The sequence below is a fragment of the Diabrotica undecimpunctata genome, chromosome 11, assembly GCF_040954645.1.
Source record: "Diabrotica undecimpunctata isolate CICGRU chromosome 11, icDiaUnde3, whole genome shotgun sequence".
Taxonomy (NCBI): domain Eukaryota; kingdom Metazoa; phylum Arthropoda; class Insecta; order Coleoptera; family Chrysomelidae; genus Diabrotica; species Diabrotica undecimpunctata.
The window spans coordinates 9,335,967-9,352,850 of NC_092813.1; the positions used below are offsets into that span (position 1 = coordinate 9,335,967).

Sequence of the window (16,884 nt, forward strand, 5' to 3'; positions counted from 1 at the left end):
AGTACTATTGTGGGAGCTAAAATGAGTAGGTTTACCAGTATTCATTAATATTAGATTTTGATTATCTATTAATTTCTGTAGAAGTCTACCACATTTCTCTGTTTTTATACTACCCCATGTGATATTATGACAATTAAAGTCACCAAGTATTAGTTTGGGAGCAGGAATATCATCGATTAAGCGCTGTAAGTCTTCAAGTTCATTTTCATTTGGATGAGGGAGGTAAATGTTACATATGTTAGTAGGTCTACAGGGGATATTGCATGATATAGATACAGCAACGGCTTCCAAATTAGTGTTTAGGTGAATTGTTCTTGCTTTTACACAATTTTTTACGAAAATACTTACTCCGCCGATGGCGTGTTCTGTGTAGCGATTTTTGAGAAAGCTAGTATAGTTTTTAATATGTAAGTTTTTAGTTTTAAGATATCTTTTCTGTAAACAGATTACTAGGGGAGACAATTATTTCATTAAAATATTAAGAGATTCTACGTTGTTGTAATATCCGTTTAGGTTCCATTGTAAAATAAATGTATTAGCCATTTTGGGTACCTGACTGAGAAACTGAGATATCACTTTCTATATCCGATGAGGAATCAGTAATATTGAGTTGTAATCTTTTTCTTAGCCTTGTTAATTTGGATTTTATATCGCGGTCTAAAATATGATTATATGCAAATAATAGAATATTTTTAAATGATATCATATCCGTTGTGTAGTTTTCTACAATGGAGTTACGGTTTTATGAGTTTAAGGCATTTTGTATCGCATCACAAATAACATTAAAATTAAGAGGAAATTTTGGGGACCTAGACTCAAATTTATTTTTAATGGTCTCTAACTCTTTAATAATATCAGAGGGTGAGGCTTTTTGGAGTTTCATTATGTGTTTAGGTTTTGCAAAAGGAGTTGTGGCAGTCGATGTTTCTTGTATATCAGGTGAGGTAGATATTTGTCTTTTGGTTGTGTGAGGAGGTACTTCGGTATTTAATGGAGGAAAATTTGTTTCATTGGTTTTTTCTGTTTATAAAGTGTGTTCTTCTAATGATAATTGATCAGATACTAAGGTTTCAGTGTTAAGAATTTGAACGTTAGTGTGGTCGGTATCCATTAGGGGAGGTTGTTGTGGAATTACAGTCTCAGGTTGATATGGGCTATTAATGTTGAGGGTTGTTTGTTGACATGTTGATGGACAATTAGTTTCCCGATGTCCTTTTGTTGCACACTTAGTGCAATTTAAGTTGTCGAGGGTAAATTATATACGGTAGTTGGTGTTGTCATAGTAAATTGTAACAAAGTCTGGGATAAGGATAGTATCATCAGGAGTAACAAACACTTGGCGGCGAAAGCTTAAAACATGGTTGTATGCAGTATCTGGCATGCCTACTTTCAAAAAAGTTTTTCTAGATACTGTTTGAAGTCCCAGCTTTTTCAGTTCATCTTCTTTCTTCATGAGTGTTTGAAACGGTAGGGCAGACATTAGAAATGACGAGTTTGTGGCTGGGGTGATTAATCTTCTAATTTCAATTTTTGTATTGTTCAATGTAAGTGAATTATCTGCTTGCAGTAAAGAATCCACGACATTAGTACTGGTGAGGTAAATATATACTCTATTGTTTGAGATACGTGAGGCAAATAGAATATTTTTTGGTTGCACTAAATTTCCCACAGCAATAATGTATTCATGAATTTTGACGTCATTGATACTAGAGAGAACAACAGCTTGCTCTTTGGTCGGATATTGGAAAGAAGTAAGGGCACTGACATATGTATTTTGTTGGTTGGTATGGTGAGATGCTCAAGCTTCTCCATCAGTATTTCCATCCATTTTTGAATTTATTCCGCATACTTCGCCAACTCGATCCTCGAGACGGCCCTGTCTCGAAAGCCGGTAGGAACAGAAGGTAAGAACAAAAAGTGGTTTCTTATCGGTACTCTTGGATATCAAGTTTTGAGGTTAAAGTATTAATCAATAGTTAATATTTAGAAATATGCTACTCACAGTTATGATTTATAGCAAAAATTAGCACACTAACTATACTGGTTTCACTGATACACTTTAAAAAAATATTTGTTTAAATTTTTAGAAAAATATTATTAATTCAGGAGACGACTTAGTTGCTGTATTTCAGTACTATCTCCAGGACCGAAATCATAAAAATAAGTTTTAAATAAATATAATAAAATTTCAATTTAAATATTTAATTTTCTTGTAAGCCGTTACTTTTGTTATTCTGCAGCTGTGTAATGATGCAGTAGTCCGTAGAGTGACGAGTAATAAAAAGCATTGTTTTAAAAAGTCATTTGTAAATTTAATGAAATATTTAGACAACACTTTTCCTTGGTCCTTTATATACAATCTTTGTTTGGAGCCTTTTACTGCAACATTTCCCATTCTCTTCCCATACACATTATTCTATGTGTAACGTTTGAGCTAAGATTTTATGGTTTGTCAAAATTAAATAACTTCCTATAGTTATTTGGATTAAAAATTAGGTTACACTCGACTTGGAAATGTGTGATAGCACAGTTTTTATGATAGAAAGTTACCTGACATGGGGGTGTGGTTGATTATATCAATATTAGTTATTTACTTCTTCACACAAATTGCAACTCACATGCTATCTATTTTTAAAAACGAAACGCATTTTTGGGGACTCACACAAATAGTGTATTCGTCCAGGTACTAAACCAAGTATGGGAATTACCGCGAGCTACTCACTTGTCTAAATTTCTACGGTTAATCTATTGTTTCGTTTCGGTACGATTGCAAAGCAAAGCAAAGTAAGTTAATGTTTATGTTACCGTTGATTCACTTTCACCAAAAATGAATTATTTAATTAAGATGTCGTTTCAAATAGACCAATACCAAAAATGTCCAGAAGTTAGTTAAGGAAGTGTGGCGTAATTATTATAAGTTACAAAAAAAGTCCGACAAAAAACTTCATATTATTGCCTCTAAGTAAATTGAAGAAAAATTCCAAGCAGCGACTAAGAATAAATCCGATCTACTACTTTTTTTAAGATAAGTTATGAAACCTGAAATGTTTTGGTACAAAAACACTTTGGAGCTCAAAAGTAACCTTTATAGCAAAACAGATTTAACTGCAACGATGACGATTTGACACGACCAAACACGACAGACGTTGGTTGATGCGGTGTTGCCTAATCGAATATTATTTTAGAGGTTGTCCATTGAACTGTAATATTAATAATCCATAATTACTGTAATGAGTTTATAATTATATTTATTATCAGAGCACTAATATTAGAGTTAAAATATTTGAGGTAATTGATAAAATATGTTATTTGCTAAAGATATTAGTCATAATACTTAAAATGAACTGAATGGATGGAAGTCTATTAAATTAGAAAGCTAAATTTGTTTCATACTGAGAATTGTGCGATATTTAGTTAAAATAAATTGTTTCCAACGGTTGTGGAAATAAGCTTATAAAAATAGATTTACCTGTTTTTATTTTCAAAAATCATCAAGGTCGCTATTTTCGCTGATGGAATTTAATTGTAAATCGTCGCTATCTAAATCTTCCTCTGGATTAATAACAATACGATCTACGACTACATCAATTAGTGGTTCCTTTGATATCAATTCACGTTCAGTTGCGATTTGTCTGTTATTTTGTCGACTCCTCCACAGGAAAGGTTTGAAAAAATTCGTCCGACAGCTGCTGGATTGACGTAAATGTAAAGTTTACATTTCTGGCTCCCACCTGATTTCAAAGCTGCCCAAAACATTTGAATAGGATTTAAATATGAATAGTATGGTGGGAGTCTAAATACACCATGTCCTTGTGCTCGTATAATTCTATCGATTGAATATTTTACATAACGTGGTTTATGCAATTTTATTATGTTATAGAGATCAGGCTTTAACATAGAGGCAGTACATGTAATATTTCTTTCCCGAAACCATTATTGCATAACACACTTATCGTTGATAAGTTTGTTCGATGCAGATGTGGGACATTTGTCTTCCTGTGTTTTATAGTATGGCGCATTATCTAATACTATTACACTATTCGGAGGGAAATTACACAAACGATGTTCTTCCAACCATTTTTTAAAATTTACATAGTTCATGTCATTATGATAGTCTTCAGATTTTGACGTCGACTTCTACCTTAAATAAGAACCAGGAACAAAACCTTGTTCATTTCCTACCCCAACAATAATTAAACTTTGCTCTTTTGACACTTTTTTTTAAGTCAATTATTACTGGTCACACAAATTGGTTTTTGCAATATGGCTCGTAAGTAAATAGGTTTCGTCAGTAAGCACTATAAATTTATTTGCATCTCTTGCTTTCTTGATTTTCCTCAGATATTGCAGCCTTAAATGTCTAATTTAGCGTTTCTCTATCAACATGTTTCTGTTTTTTCCAGCGAAACCTAAATTTGTGAAATTCCATCCTCATACTTTCTCTACTTCCTGCATAATTCAATTCATTTACAAATTGTTGGTGAATTTTATTAATTGTGGAAACGTGTTTATCGCAACGATAAAAATCATATATTTGTCTCCGTAATATACTTTGATCACATGGATCTAGCTGGAGGACTTTTTTTGTCGTTTATTAGGTATGGAGAATCAGGGGGTTTCTCCATTTTCAACCTCACGACCTTCTTTAGCGATTTTTCTGACGCTGGATAAACTGAAACCTATAACAATTGAATATTATATTAACTTTTTCCTCTTATTCGATTATTTTCTATCTCTCTATAACACCACCTCTCGTTATGTTCGATTTATAACAAAAAAATGGTAATCTAGGTATGCAAAACATTTATATATATATATATACTCCTTTTCTCGATATATATATATATATATATATATATATATATATATATATATATATATATATATATATATATATATATCGAGAAAAGGAGTACGACCGTCAATCTAATATAAGCTAAGGAACACTCGAAGAGTGGTGGGTTTTTCGGTCAAAGTGGAGAAATAAAAGACAAAGAAGGTGGCTACTTCAATCTATTTATTGAAGACGTTTCGCTTCTTAACCAAGAAGCATCATCAGTTCATCTAAAAAAAACAATATGAAAAACCAAACATCCATGGAAAAGTTATTATAAGTTGGTTACCTTAAAAAGATATGTAGCAGTCAAAGATATAAAATGTGTAAGTAATGTGTGTAATGTGTGTAATGTGTGTGTGTAATGTGTAATAAGCTTCTTTATATATATATATATATATATATATATATATATATATATATATATATATATATTATTTACATCCATTTTTATATACTATAATACAATACTATAACTCACTTTTACGGAGGTAATTAACAATAAAAACGTTCTACTAGAAACTATCAACTTACGACTTCCAATACTATAAGGCCACTTGAGTCACAATACGTTTTTGCTCAATAATAGTTCCTGTATAAGTAAAATTGTTTTTTAATGTGATTAATTGAAGCACACTATACATATTGCAGTTTTGCCATCACATTCTTCAGAGTATGTTTTAACTTTTTTAACTTTTCTATCGGCCTTTTTACTAGTCTGTTATGTATGGTTTTCATGTACGGATATCCTTGGCAACGTTGCACTTGGCAAACGGAACCTCAAGCGACAGCGGTGACATGACATCCACACATGACAATGGACTACCTAAGTCCTGACGTCACAATGGGTGGGGATTTTGAAAACCTTTCCAAACAAATCTCGTTTGCATGTGTTTCTCCCGTAAGACTTTGGAAACGTTGATTTTTTTGATATTTAAAAAAATAAATAAGGATTTTCGCTCCCAAATATCTATTCTGTGCGATTGGTTTTATAGGTTGTTCGTAAATTTGTGAGGTAAGAGTATCAAAGTATTAAGATATTTACTGTCAAAGTTCATATTTTGAGGTTATATTCTGTGGGATTAAAACTTTAATTATTTTTTCTTTATTTCAAGGTATTTTGTTGTTGTTTTTATCCGATTATTTCAAAATTAATCAATAAATCTTTGAATTTGTTTACAAAGTTAAAAAAATTTAAATTTATTTTTTATTTTTTTTAGGTGGATTTTATCCCAAAAGTACTTTAGATATTCGTTTTTATAAGGATAGGACTGTTATTTTATTATTACATCCATCCCATTATTAGTAAAATGATTATGTGCTTCGTTCCAAACTGTAAACATTACAGTGAGCAAAAAAGATGCAAATTTTTTGTATTCCGTTCGAAAATTTCAGAGAAGCAGAAGTGGATCAATCTCATTAGGTAAAAGTACTTATTAGTTTGTTTTAATATTGCTTATATTTTAGATATTCTGTGATTGTCTTTTCAGATTTATACTAAGTCTCTATCATGATTTTTAAAGATAATTTAAAATGTAATTGTGCTATTTGTATGTTAGGCTAAAATTAATAACTTTATTTTGGTCTGTTTTCAGGAGGCAAGATAGAGAACCATCTAAGTACTCATTAGTTTGTAGTTGTCATTTTGTGGATCAAGATAGGAAAAATGGACCTACAATTTTTGAGCATAACATAAAGAGAAAATTTGTGTTCTCTATGTTGCCACTGAATTTTGGCAATTCAATAGAAGGAAGTTTTATATTGGAGGTTGTATATGTATGATTGAATGCAAAATGTTCACTAGTAGGACTAGATGTACTGGAGGCACTAGCTGAGGTTGTTGTCAACAGTTGTTTTGCCTTAATTATAACTGAATAAAATGATGTTTCGAACGTTTCTCTGTAATTTATTTCTTCCTCAGTTATTGCGTCCAGTAAACTTTCTATTTTTAATTGGGTTTCTTGATATTGAGTATGAATACTATTCGCGTTTTCGATGCGCAATTCAATTTCAGCGCGAGTTGGCTCATTCATCTCACCGTGGGTTGAGACCCTATCAACGAATTTAATAAATGAGGTTAATCGCGCTTTAAGAGATGCTCTTATCTTTTTTAACGTAGGCAAATCCCCCATTTTAATTCAAATTTAAATGTTTTAACTATTATGTGTCAAAGTAAACTAACAATGAACAATAAATTTCAAGATTGAAGAAGTCTAAGTTAGAAAATTGAAATGAAAGGCAGATAAGTAAGGAACAAAAGCTCACTTCCCTGATTTTTGATGATTCGATGTCCCGTCCAGTGAAATCGTCAGTATGTGTTCAATCGGATTGTATACTTGACTTGAAGCCTGGGGCAAAGGAGCACTCGATGTATTTCTGCGACTGTCTCGTTCAACGTTGTCGGCTGATCTTGTAGGTTGTATGGCGTGGAATAGCACAAATATCCGGCTCGAAGGACCAATGTTTGTTTGTTCTTTTTCTTAGATATGATGTGATGATTTATCTATTCGTAATGTAAAAAATTCTTTGATTATATATAAATTATACAAAATGAATTTCAAGATCTGACTTTTTTATTCTCGCTTGACACACACAGAGATGATACAGATTAATTATTAGTTGCTATTGGCAACCTTGACATTTCCCCTTTTTAATAATTATGCAGCCACTATCTTGAACACAACTAATTGAAAAGGTTCCCTCAAGAAAAAAAAATCAAGCATGCCTTCCAACTGCATTTTCATCATTTAGAAATTGTAGAATCATCTTAGATTGTACAGAAGTGTACTCAGTTACTCCCACTAGCATGGAAAACAAAAATTAACATATAGTTCTTATAAGCATCATAACACCTGGAAGGTTCTTGTAGGAGTAGCACCAAATGGTGTCATCACATATGTCAGCATTGCCTATCCTGGATCCACTTCTGATAAACAAATTGTTAAAAACTGTGGCATTCTAGACCCAATGACCTATGGTGATGTTATTCTAGCGGATAAAGGTTTCTTAATTAAAGATATATTGCCTGAGGGGGTACACTTAAATATTCCTCCTTTTCTAAGTACCCCTCAGTTTACAGAGGAACAGGTGTATGAAACAGAAACCATAGCAAAAGCTAGGATACATGTTGAGAGGGCGATCCGAAGAATAAAGTGTTACAATATATTGCAGCAAATTCCAAATTTTTACATGTCTCAAATAACCGTGATATTTCAGTTATGTGCTGCTTTAACGAATTTTCAATACCCTCTTATTAAAGAAGATGAGGAATATTACTCATAAAGTACTTTATTGGTGTTAGTAAGAGGGTGTAACATTTATTCTTGTGAAAATAAAAAGTGAATGTAGATGGTGAAAGATAAATTTGGATCTGTGACATCAATTAAATTTTGTACTTGGGCCTTTTGAAGTGTAAACTTTTAAAGAAATATTTATGTGTTGATGTATTAACTCCAAGTAACATTATGTTTATAGAGTATAAAAAATACAATAATAATGTTTATACAATTCTAACAAATAAAAATTATTAAACTGTGTCTTTTAAAAATTGCTTTATATTTAACAACAAATGTTTTTTTAACTTGGTTTTGAATCTTCAATGTTTCTTATAGCTTTAACTCTTGAAGGTATAAATATATCTTTACAAATCAACTGTTAAACAAATTTATGACATGCTAGCTTTGTTGTAATACAAAAATTATTTGATGATCAATTTATAATATGTTTTATTAAATTTTACCATTTGATCTCTTTTAACATGAAATATATTGTCACTTATTCCAAATTGTCTTCAAACCACGGATATAATTTTAAAATCTACCTACTGCTATGCTACTGCAGTTGCTTCTTGTGTAGAGCAGATAATTACATTGTTTACAACAATAATAAATTATTTAAATTTTTGGTATATTAAATATATTTTTTTAAATTCATCCTGAATTTTTTTTCACAGTGCAAACCCTTGTATTGTATATACTTAATGAAACACTATTTACTCTTTGAAAAGTTTATTAATGTTATAAAATTTATATATAAAAATAAATTGATTTTCTCACAATTTATCAATAAAAATTAATATAAGCAACAAAAGAAATAATGTTACAGCAGTAATGTCCACACAACTATACATTTATTGTTAAATAAAAAAAAATTGAAATACAATGGAACAGCCAGTTGATTCTGTTGATCAAAATTTACATTTAGTAATATAGAAAAAATAACCAACATTTGCTATTAAAATTTATCGTAATAATAAATAGAAAATGCAACAATACAATAGTTTGATCAATGGTGGGTAATTTGGAAAGGTTTGATAAGCTTGGTTTGATAAGCTTGGTTTGCCTAAAAGGGACATGGAGGATAACAATTGTGGACTGAAACTATGTGAGTGTAATAAATAAGGACAGCATAGTTAGACCCCTGTGCATGCATCTGACCTGAAGAGTTGTGATGTTAAAAGAAGTTTCAATGTTAGAGTAATTGATTTCGTCAGCTGTATGGTGACCCTTAAATGAAATAAATCTTAGGAATTTATGTTGAACCCCCTCAATAGCCTGAATATAAACATTATGGTATATTAGGTTTGCTATTATTTTTATTACCAACAACAACATTGTTATTTTAAGCATTTACATTTAGAGATACAGAAAACTCATTAAAGAGAGTGGGGTATTGAGTTCTAAGATATTCTTTGTGAACTTTCTGAATAACTTTGAGATCTGGAGAAAACCAAACCGGAAATTTCTTTGTTGGATACTTTTTAACAGGGACATAAAGATCGATTGTTAAGCATATAAGATGGTAAAAAATATTGAAAATATCATCAAGAAACTTAGATTTTATCATCAAGAGATTTTAAACAAATTATCGCAATTAAATTGAGAAAGAAAACTTATAACTTCTAGGATGTTCATCACATGGAAATCTCTATAAAAACATACAGTACATGATTCACACTGAAATTCAAAAGAGATAGGTGAATGATGAATATTCAACGAAAGTAGGATTATTTCTGCTGTAAATCTCTATTAGCAAAAGCTGCTATCACTTTGTTGAATTAAATGGCCAAATATATGGTCTAGGAAGACAAATTTATTAACTTCCTGTACTCTAATCAGTATCAATAGAGTGTTATTATATAATAGAAATATGCTTTATTGTCACTGAAAATTGTACAACTTTATGAACAAAGCTTACAAAAAGCCAAAAAATAACAATTAACATTTACTAAAATTACATAAATTGTCAATATCACAAAATATAAGATAATAGAATATACAATCCATTACTAAATTGCATAATAAAACCTCATGAACTAGTTTATGAATAAGTTTAAGTTGCAGCAACACATACCCAAATAGATATATAAAAATACATTAGTTGCTTGTACCTAAACATACTGTAATTTCTTAGTTATTCGTTAAGAAACTCTTCCACTGAATAATATGGTCTTTCAGATAGATAGGCTTTTGTCAATTTACGGAACTTAAGGAAAGAAGTTGTAGTTTGAGAGAGAGAGAGAGAGAGACGGTTGTATATTTTTGGAGAATATAATATAGATTTCTTAACTATCTCAGTGGACAAGATACGTAAATACACATCAAAGCTTGAATTTCTGGTGGAGTAGTCATGATTAGGTCTTGCTGGAAAACATGTAGGTGTTTACGAATTAAGCAACAGTTTACAGAATATATAAACAGGGAAGAGTTTAAATCTCGTGATTTTTGAAGTAGTTTCTGCAATGTATTGTTCTTCTGAGGCCAAACAGATGTTATTACTCTTTTTTGTAATTTAAAAACAACATTAGATTGGGTAGCTGTACTAGAACCCTAAAAAGAAAGGCCATATCGAAGAACCAAAAGAGATCTTATTGCATGAGGCCAAGGCTAATTTCCTACTTAACAAATCAATATGAATTTAAGGTTGCTGTCTATAAAAATACCAAGAAATTTTACAGAATTAACGATACTGCTCTGGCTGTTATTAAGAAGCAACAGTTGAAGAGCTCTTTTATAGGATAAGGCTATTGTCTTATCCATGTTAACAGAGAGTAAATTAGTCTGCCAGGTTTTTATTTTAAGTAGATCAGAAGTTATAATTGCATGAAGAGTTGCAATATTAGAGTTCCTCCTGGTAATACTGGTATCATCAGCAAAAAGAAATGTTTCCATCGATTTTTAAGTTAGTGATGTCATTTATAAAGATAAGGAAAAGTAGACAACCCAGTACTGAACCTTGTGGATATATATATATATATATATATATATATATATATATATATATATATATATATATATTATGTAAAACATAATGTACAGTTAAAAATAACCAGTCATTCATTCAACAATTTTGGCAAATATTGAGCCAAATAAAAATTTGGCTCAAACAGAAAAAACAGATCAATATTTGGGGCCCAGGTCAAATCTTTTTCTGTTATAACTGTAATTATCTCCTTCAACGTCCATATACATAAATAACAATTTTGTCGTCCAAAAATATGCAGGCAGCCTTGAATTTGGTGGTAGTAGTTATGTTCAGTATTAATTAATACTTCATCCTGATCATTATATGATATTATATATTTATCTGAATTTTTCAACTTTTCAGATAATTTTTCATTCCGAAATGTATATGGACACTTAACTTCTACAATGCCATCATCACCAATTAAACCATCTGGACTAGCTCCTAATAAGCCTGACTTTGTCAGCCAAATACCTGTAGGCTGCACATCCAAATTCAGTGTATTTCTGAGATACTCTATACCACTCTTTTCGTGTGTTCTTCCCCACTGAATTGATTTGATGCCATCCAAATTATAAGCCCCTAAAAATGATAAAAAAATATTTTACTTTAGCTAGATATGAAAGCAAACAAAATGTGTTTATTATAAATAATAGTGTACATTCTTAAAACATATCAACAGTTCAGTTAATCTCCATTACCATTTTTAGACATATGCAAACAATTAATTGAAATAGAATCTGATGGAAAACCTTCAGAATTTAAGCATTGTATTTGATTGCAAATAATAAAATAATAGAAATGTAACAGTACATACCAATAAGTGTTTTAAATAAACTTTCTGGATACTTATTTCTCTTGCAACAAGAAATAATGGAGCCAAAGTTGCTAGAAGTAATTCTATATTTTCTGGCAAGAAACCATTTTTCATTGAGTACCTGGCCTGTTGTCTCATGTACTATTTTCTTTATCGTTGCATCATTTATTCGACAACATTTTAGAAAATGAGAATTTTTGTCTGTTGAAATTTTCATTTCCTCTGAATAAATGATATCTTCAATTAATGAAATATCAATACTTTCGGCCTCTTGCTTTTCTTCCTGTAAAAGCCAAGTGAATCCCACAGTATTACCAAAACTACTTAATTTGATCTTTAATTGTTCTAATTCATTGGATGAAATTTTTCTATTAAGGGCTTTATATGGCCTGGGAGGATATAGTGCTTCTGCAGTTTTAGTTTCTGTCTTACTTTGGACAGGAATGTTCCACGTACATGTTTTATCAGTAATTGATATATTGTAATGTCCAAAGAGAGCTATAGTGGCTATATGATGGCATTTAATACCCCTAGGACAGGAACAATTTGCAGCAGTAATTTGCCATGATTTATTCAACATAATCTGCAATGATAAAATTAAGTACTTAGATTCCCACATCTAAACTTAAAAATCGTTAACTTACCTCAACATTATAAGTTTTGTCTTTCATACTTGCAAATACTTCTCCCTTAATGATTAATAAATCAGGGTCAAACAACATTTTTTTCACATGATTTGATTCAAGGGCATTTTCACCCTTTCGTATAATTTTGTTGTCATTACTGAAAAATTCAGTAATACTGGATATCTTCAACACATGTTTACTAGCCATTATATGCTCAAATCTAAAAAATAAACTTAAAAAACTATTGCAATTTTCAACATTCATTACAACATTCAAAAAACATTTTTTTAAGTACTCACTATAGCAATTTAATAGAAAGATTTCCACAGAATATTATATTAAAACTAAAAGTCCTTATTCACTACTTAAACTAGGAGAAAACGAATATCTTTAGTCTTTTAGGGGATCGAATCACTGACACCTAAAAAGAATAAAACAATAATTTAAATGAACTTTGATCAGATAAAAGGCATATATCGAGCACAGTTTAATTAAATCTTGCCCAAGTACTTTCGATCCCTAGATCATCTTCAGGGGCATCTGAAATAAGCCAAGAAACGTTTTTTTAAAACCAAAGAAATTGAATAACTTCGATAAAAACTCGAAGTTTTATGGTTGAAAAAAGGTTTTTTATATGATTAACGTTTATAGACTTACTTCGTCAATTGTGGCCTATCCGGCAAGAACAAGATGTCATAAACATAAAATTGTACATTACACTACACTACAAATAGACAAACAAACACTTTAAAATAATTTAAGGGAGGCTACATTGCTTGAAGAAGTCGGAGACAGAATGGCTCCTGATCCAACGGAAATGTTGGGGTGACATGTGACAAATGACAACTTGGATGAGCAGTCACAATCATAGATATGTGATCTGCACCTTTTACAATTCTATGAAACTAAGTACTGACCAAAAGTCCAACTGACACTACTATAGGAGATCACTGATGAAAAATAAAAATTATATAGAATATTTTTAAGTAAATTGAATAATCCAGATCTCACACTCAAACATGTCTGTAATAATTAAGGTGTTAGTTTGAGAGCAACTGAAATAGACGAAAAGTAAGAATGCAAGAAGCGGACTAAACAATATGTTAAACAGTGGGTGGTTGACTACAATAAAATGGTCTACCAAGCACTATCTGTAATATAGAAAGGAAGAGATCTGACTATGTAATTAAAATACTAATAATTGAAAATCAAAATGGAAAGCAAAATATATAAATGGGGTGTAATCCAAGTAGTTCAGTTGAACCCACAGTCAATGGTATAACTATAAAATTACTATGGATGTGCTCAGTGCAGGAAGTCTAAACAGTCGAGCTGGGTCCCCTACGAGGTGAAGCTGTAATAAAGTTTTTAAAAATAGGTTTAAATTTAGTACAATTTAAATTAATTTGAGTATTAAGACAGTGAGAGTTTTCATTCGTTTCCCTTGTAATTTCCAAATCTTCCAATAAATCCAACTCCATATAGTTTTTCTTTCTACTAATGTCATGTAAGATAGATGAACCAGTGTTGATGTTAAAATTGTGTTTACTGGATAATAAGTGTTGACCAAAACTTGAAGAGTTTGGTCTTTTCAAATGTTCTGAAACTCTAGTGGATAACTTTCTAATGGTTCTACCTACATAAGAGGCATCACAATCATCACATTTTAATTTGTAAATACCACTTTTGTCAAGTGTGTTCATCCTATCTTTGGTGTTGATTAAGAAGGAACCTAAGGTGTTGTGTGACTTGAAGGAAATTTTGATGTTATCGATTGTAGAAGTAAAAAGTTTAGATATTTTATTGGAAATGCTGCTAATGTAGGTGAAGGAGAAATATCTGGTGTTATTTGAAGCAGTAGGTTGAAGAAAACATTGTGATGAATATGCAAGCTTTTCTGCAATTTTTAGTTTAGCTCTATTTAGAAGCTTATAGATAATGTTAGGATCATAACCATTATTGAAAGCAATTTGTTTAAGAGTGTTAAGTTCTGAATTAAAATTATCATTAGAAAGTGGAAATTTGAGTAACCTATGAATGTAACTGTTGAAAGCAGCCATTTTATGTTGGGTTGGATGATTAGATGTATCATGTATAACATGATCTGTTTGGGTAGGTTTTCTGTAAATATTGTACTCTAAAGAATCTTTATTACGGGAAATAGTCATATCCAAGAAGTTCAACTTTTTATCAGATTCTGGTTCCAGAGTAAAAGAGATGTTGGGATGGAGGTTATTAAGATCATCCAGAATCTGTAAAGCATCATCTTGGGTTCCCTGTATGAGAGCTATACAATCATCAACATACCTTGACCAAAAAACTATTTTGTTGTTGTTGTTAACAAACTTCTGTTCTAAGCTGTCTAAGAAAATGTCAGCCAAAAAAGGTGATAGTGGAGATCCCATTGCTAAACCTGTTGGTTGTTTGTATATTTTTTGATTGAATTGAAAGAAGTCCTGATCCAGACAGAATTTAAGTATAGTTAAGATAGCATCTTTGTCTTTTGCTGATATGTTGCAATTGTCTAGAAGATTGTGTACTAAAGGTAATGTTTCATCTCTTGGTACAGAAGTAAACAGATTGGAAACATCAAAAGAAACTAAATAAAAACCCTCTTCTATCCTAATGTTATTTAACCGTTCTATTAGATCTAAAGAATTTTTGATGGAGAACTTAGGTTTAAAATTAGTGATAGACTGAATTGTGTTGTAAATAAACTCTGATAAAATAGAAACTGGAGTATTACAAAAACTTACTACCGGCCTTATGGGACAATTGTGTTTATGGATTTTAGGAAGTCCATATAACCTAGGTGTTATAGGATTAGATACAATTAACTTTCTGTTGTTATATTTAGTAATAGTATCATTAAACAATTTGACCATTGCTTTTGTTTTATTAATAAAGGTGTTAAGTGGATTTTTTTCCAAAACTACAAAACTGTTATCTGAAAGAAAAGATTCTACTTTCTCTATGTATTGAGTTTGTTCTAAGATTACAACACAATTACCCTTATCAGCCTTGCTGAGTACAAGAGAATCTCTATCAATTTTTTGTTTAATTGATTTTAGCAAATCCTTTTGTTTTTTAAAATTATGGTGATTTCTATGAAAATTGCGTTTGTACTTACATTGTTGTTGTTGAAGTAAGCTAATGCAAGAGTTTCTCAAATATTGTTTAGTATCAGCATTGATACTAAACAACAACACTTACTTCAACAACAACAATGTAAGTACAAACGCAATTTTCATAGAAATCACCATAATTTTAAAAAACAAAAGGATTTGCTAAAATCAATTAAACAAAAAATTGATAGAGATTCTCTTGTACTCAGCAAGGCTGATAAGGGTAATTGTGTTGTAATCTTAGAACAAACTCAATACATAGAGAAAGTAGAATCTTTTCTTTCAGATAACAGTTTTGTAGTTTTGGAAAAAAATCCACTTAACACCTTTATTAATAAAACAAAAGCAATGGTCAAATTGTTTAATGATACTATTACTAAATATAACAACAGAAAGTTAATTGTATCTAATCCTATAACACCTAGGTTATATGGACTTCCTAAAATCCATAAACACAATTGTCCCATAAGGCCGGTAGTAAGTTTTTGTAATACTCCAGTTTCTATTTTATCAGAGTTTATTTACAACACAATTCAGTCTATCACTAATTTTAAACCTAAGTTCTCCATCAAAAATTCTTTAGATCTAATAGAACGGTTAAATAACATTAGGATAGAAGAGGGTTTTTATTTAGTTTCTTTTGATGTTTCCAATCTGTTTACTTCTGTACCAAGAGATGAAACATTACCTTTAGTACACAATCTTCTAGACAATTGCAACATATCAGCAAAAGACAAAGATGCTATCTTAACTATACTTAAATTCTGTCTGGATCAGGACTTCTTTCAATTCAATCAAAAAATACACAAACAACCAACAGGTTTAGCAATGGGATCTCCACTATCACCTTTTTTGGCTGACATTTTCTTAGACAGCTTAGAACAGAAGTTTGTTAACAACAACAACAAAATAGTTTTTTGGTCAAGGTATGTTGATGATTGTATAGCTCTCATACAGGGAACCCAAGATGATGCTTTACAGATTCTGGATGATCTTAATAACCTCCATCCCAACATCTCTTTTACTCTGGAACCAGAATCTGATAAAAAGTTGAACTTCTTGGATATGACTATTTCCCGTAATAAAGATTCTTTAGAGTACAATATTTACAGAAAACCTACCCAAACAGATCATGTTATACATGATACATCTAATCATCCAACCCAACATAAAATGGCTGCTTTCAACAGTTACATTCATAGGTTACTCAAATTTCCACTTTCTAATGATAATTTTAAT

General features: G+C 30.8%; 1 protein-coding gene across 1 annotated transcript; it reads right to left on the reverse strand.

The window, feature by feature from the left end:
* Positions 1-11,165: 11,165 nt before the first annotated feature.
* On the reverse strand, positions 11,166-12,948 carry LOC140452647 (uncharacterized). Its single transcript, XM_072546966.1, has 4 exons — positions 12,820-12,948; positions 12,539-12,740; positions 11,895-12,477; positions 11,166-11,659 (listed from the first exon to the last, which is right to left on the reverse strand). Exons 2-4 carry the CDS (start codon positions 12,725-12,727, stop codon positions 11,166-11,168), a joined length of 1,266 nt encoding a protein of 421 aa, XP_072403067.1. The 5' UTR covers positions 12,728-12,740; positions 12,820-12,948.
* Positions 12,949-16,884: the final 3,936 nt, after the last annotated feature.

What these genes read in the sequence shown, in the direction of transcription:
- LOC140452647 (XM_072546966.1), bottom strand. Translation starts at nt 12,727, where the DNA reads ATGGCTAGTAAACATGTGTTGAAGATATCCAGTATTACTGAATTTTTC. An exon ending in ACAAAACTTATAATGTTGAG is followed by an intron (nt 12,478 to 12,538) that starts GTAAGTTAACGA and finishes TTATCATTGCAG; the next exon opens with ATTATGTTGAATAAATCATG. An exon ending in TTTATTTAAAACACTTATTG is followed by an intron (nt 11,660 to 11,894) that starts GTATGTACTGTT and finishes TATCATTTTTAG; the next exon opens with GGGCTTATAATTTGGATGGC.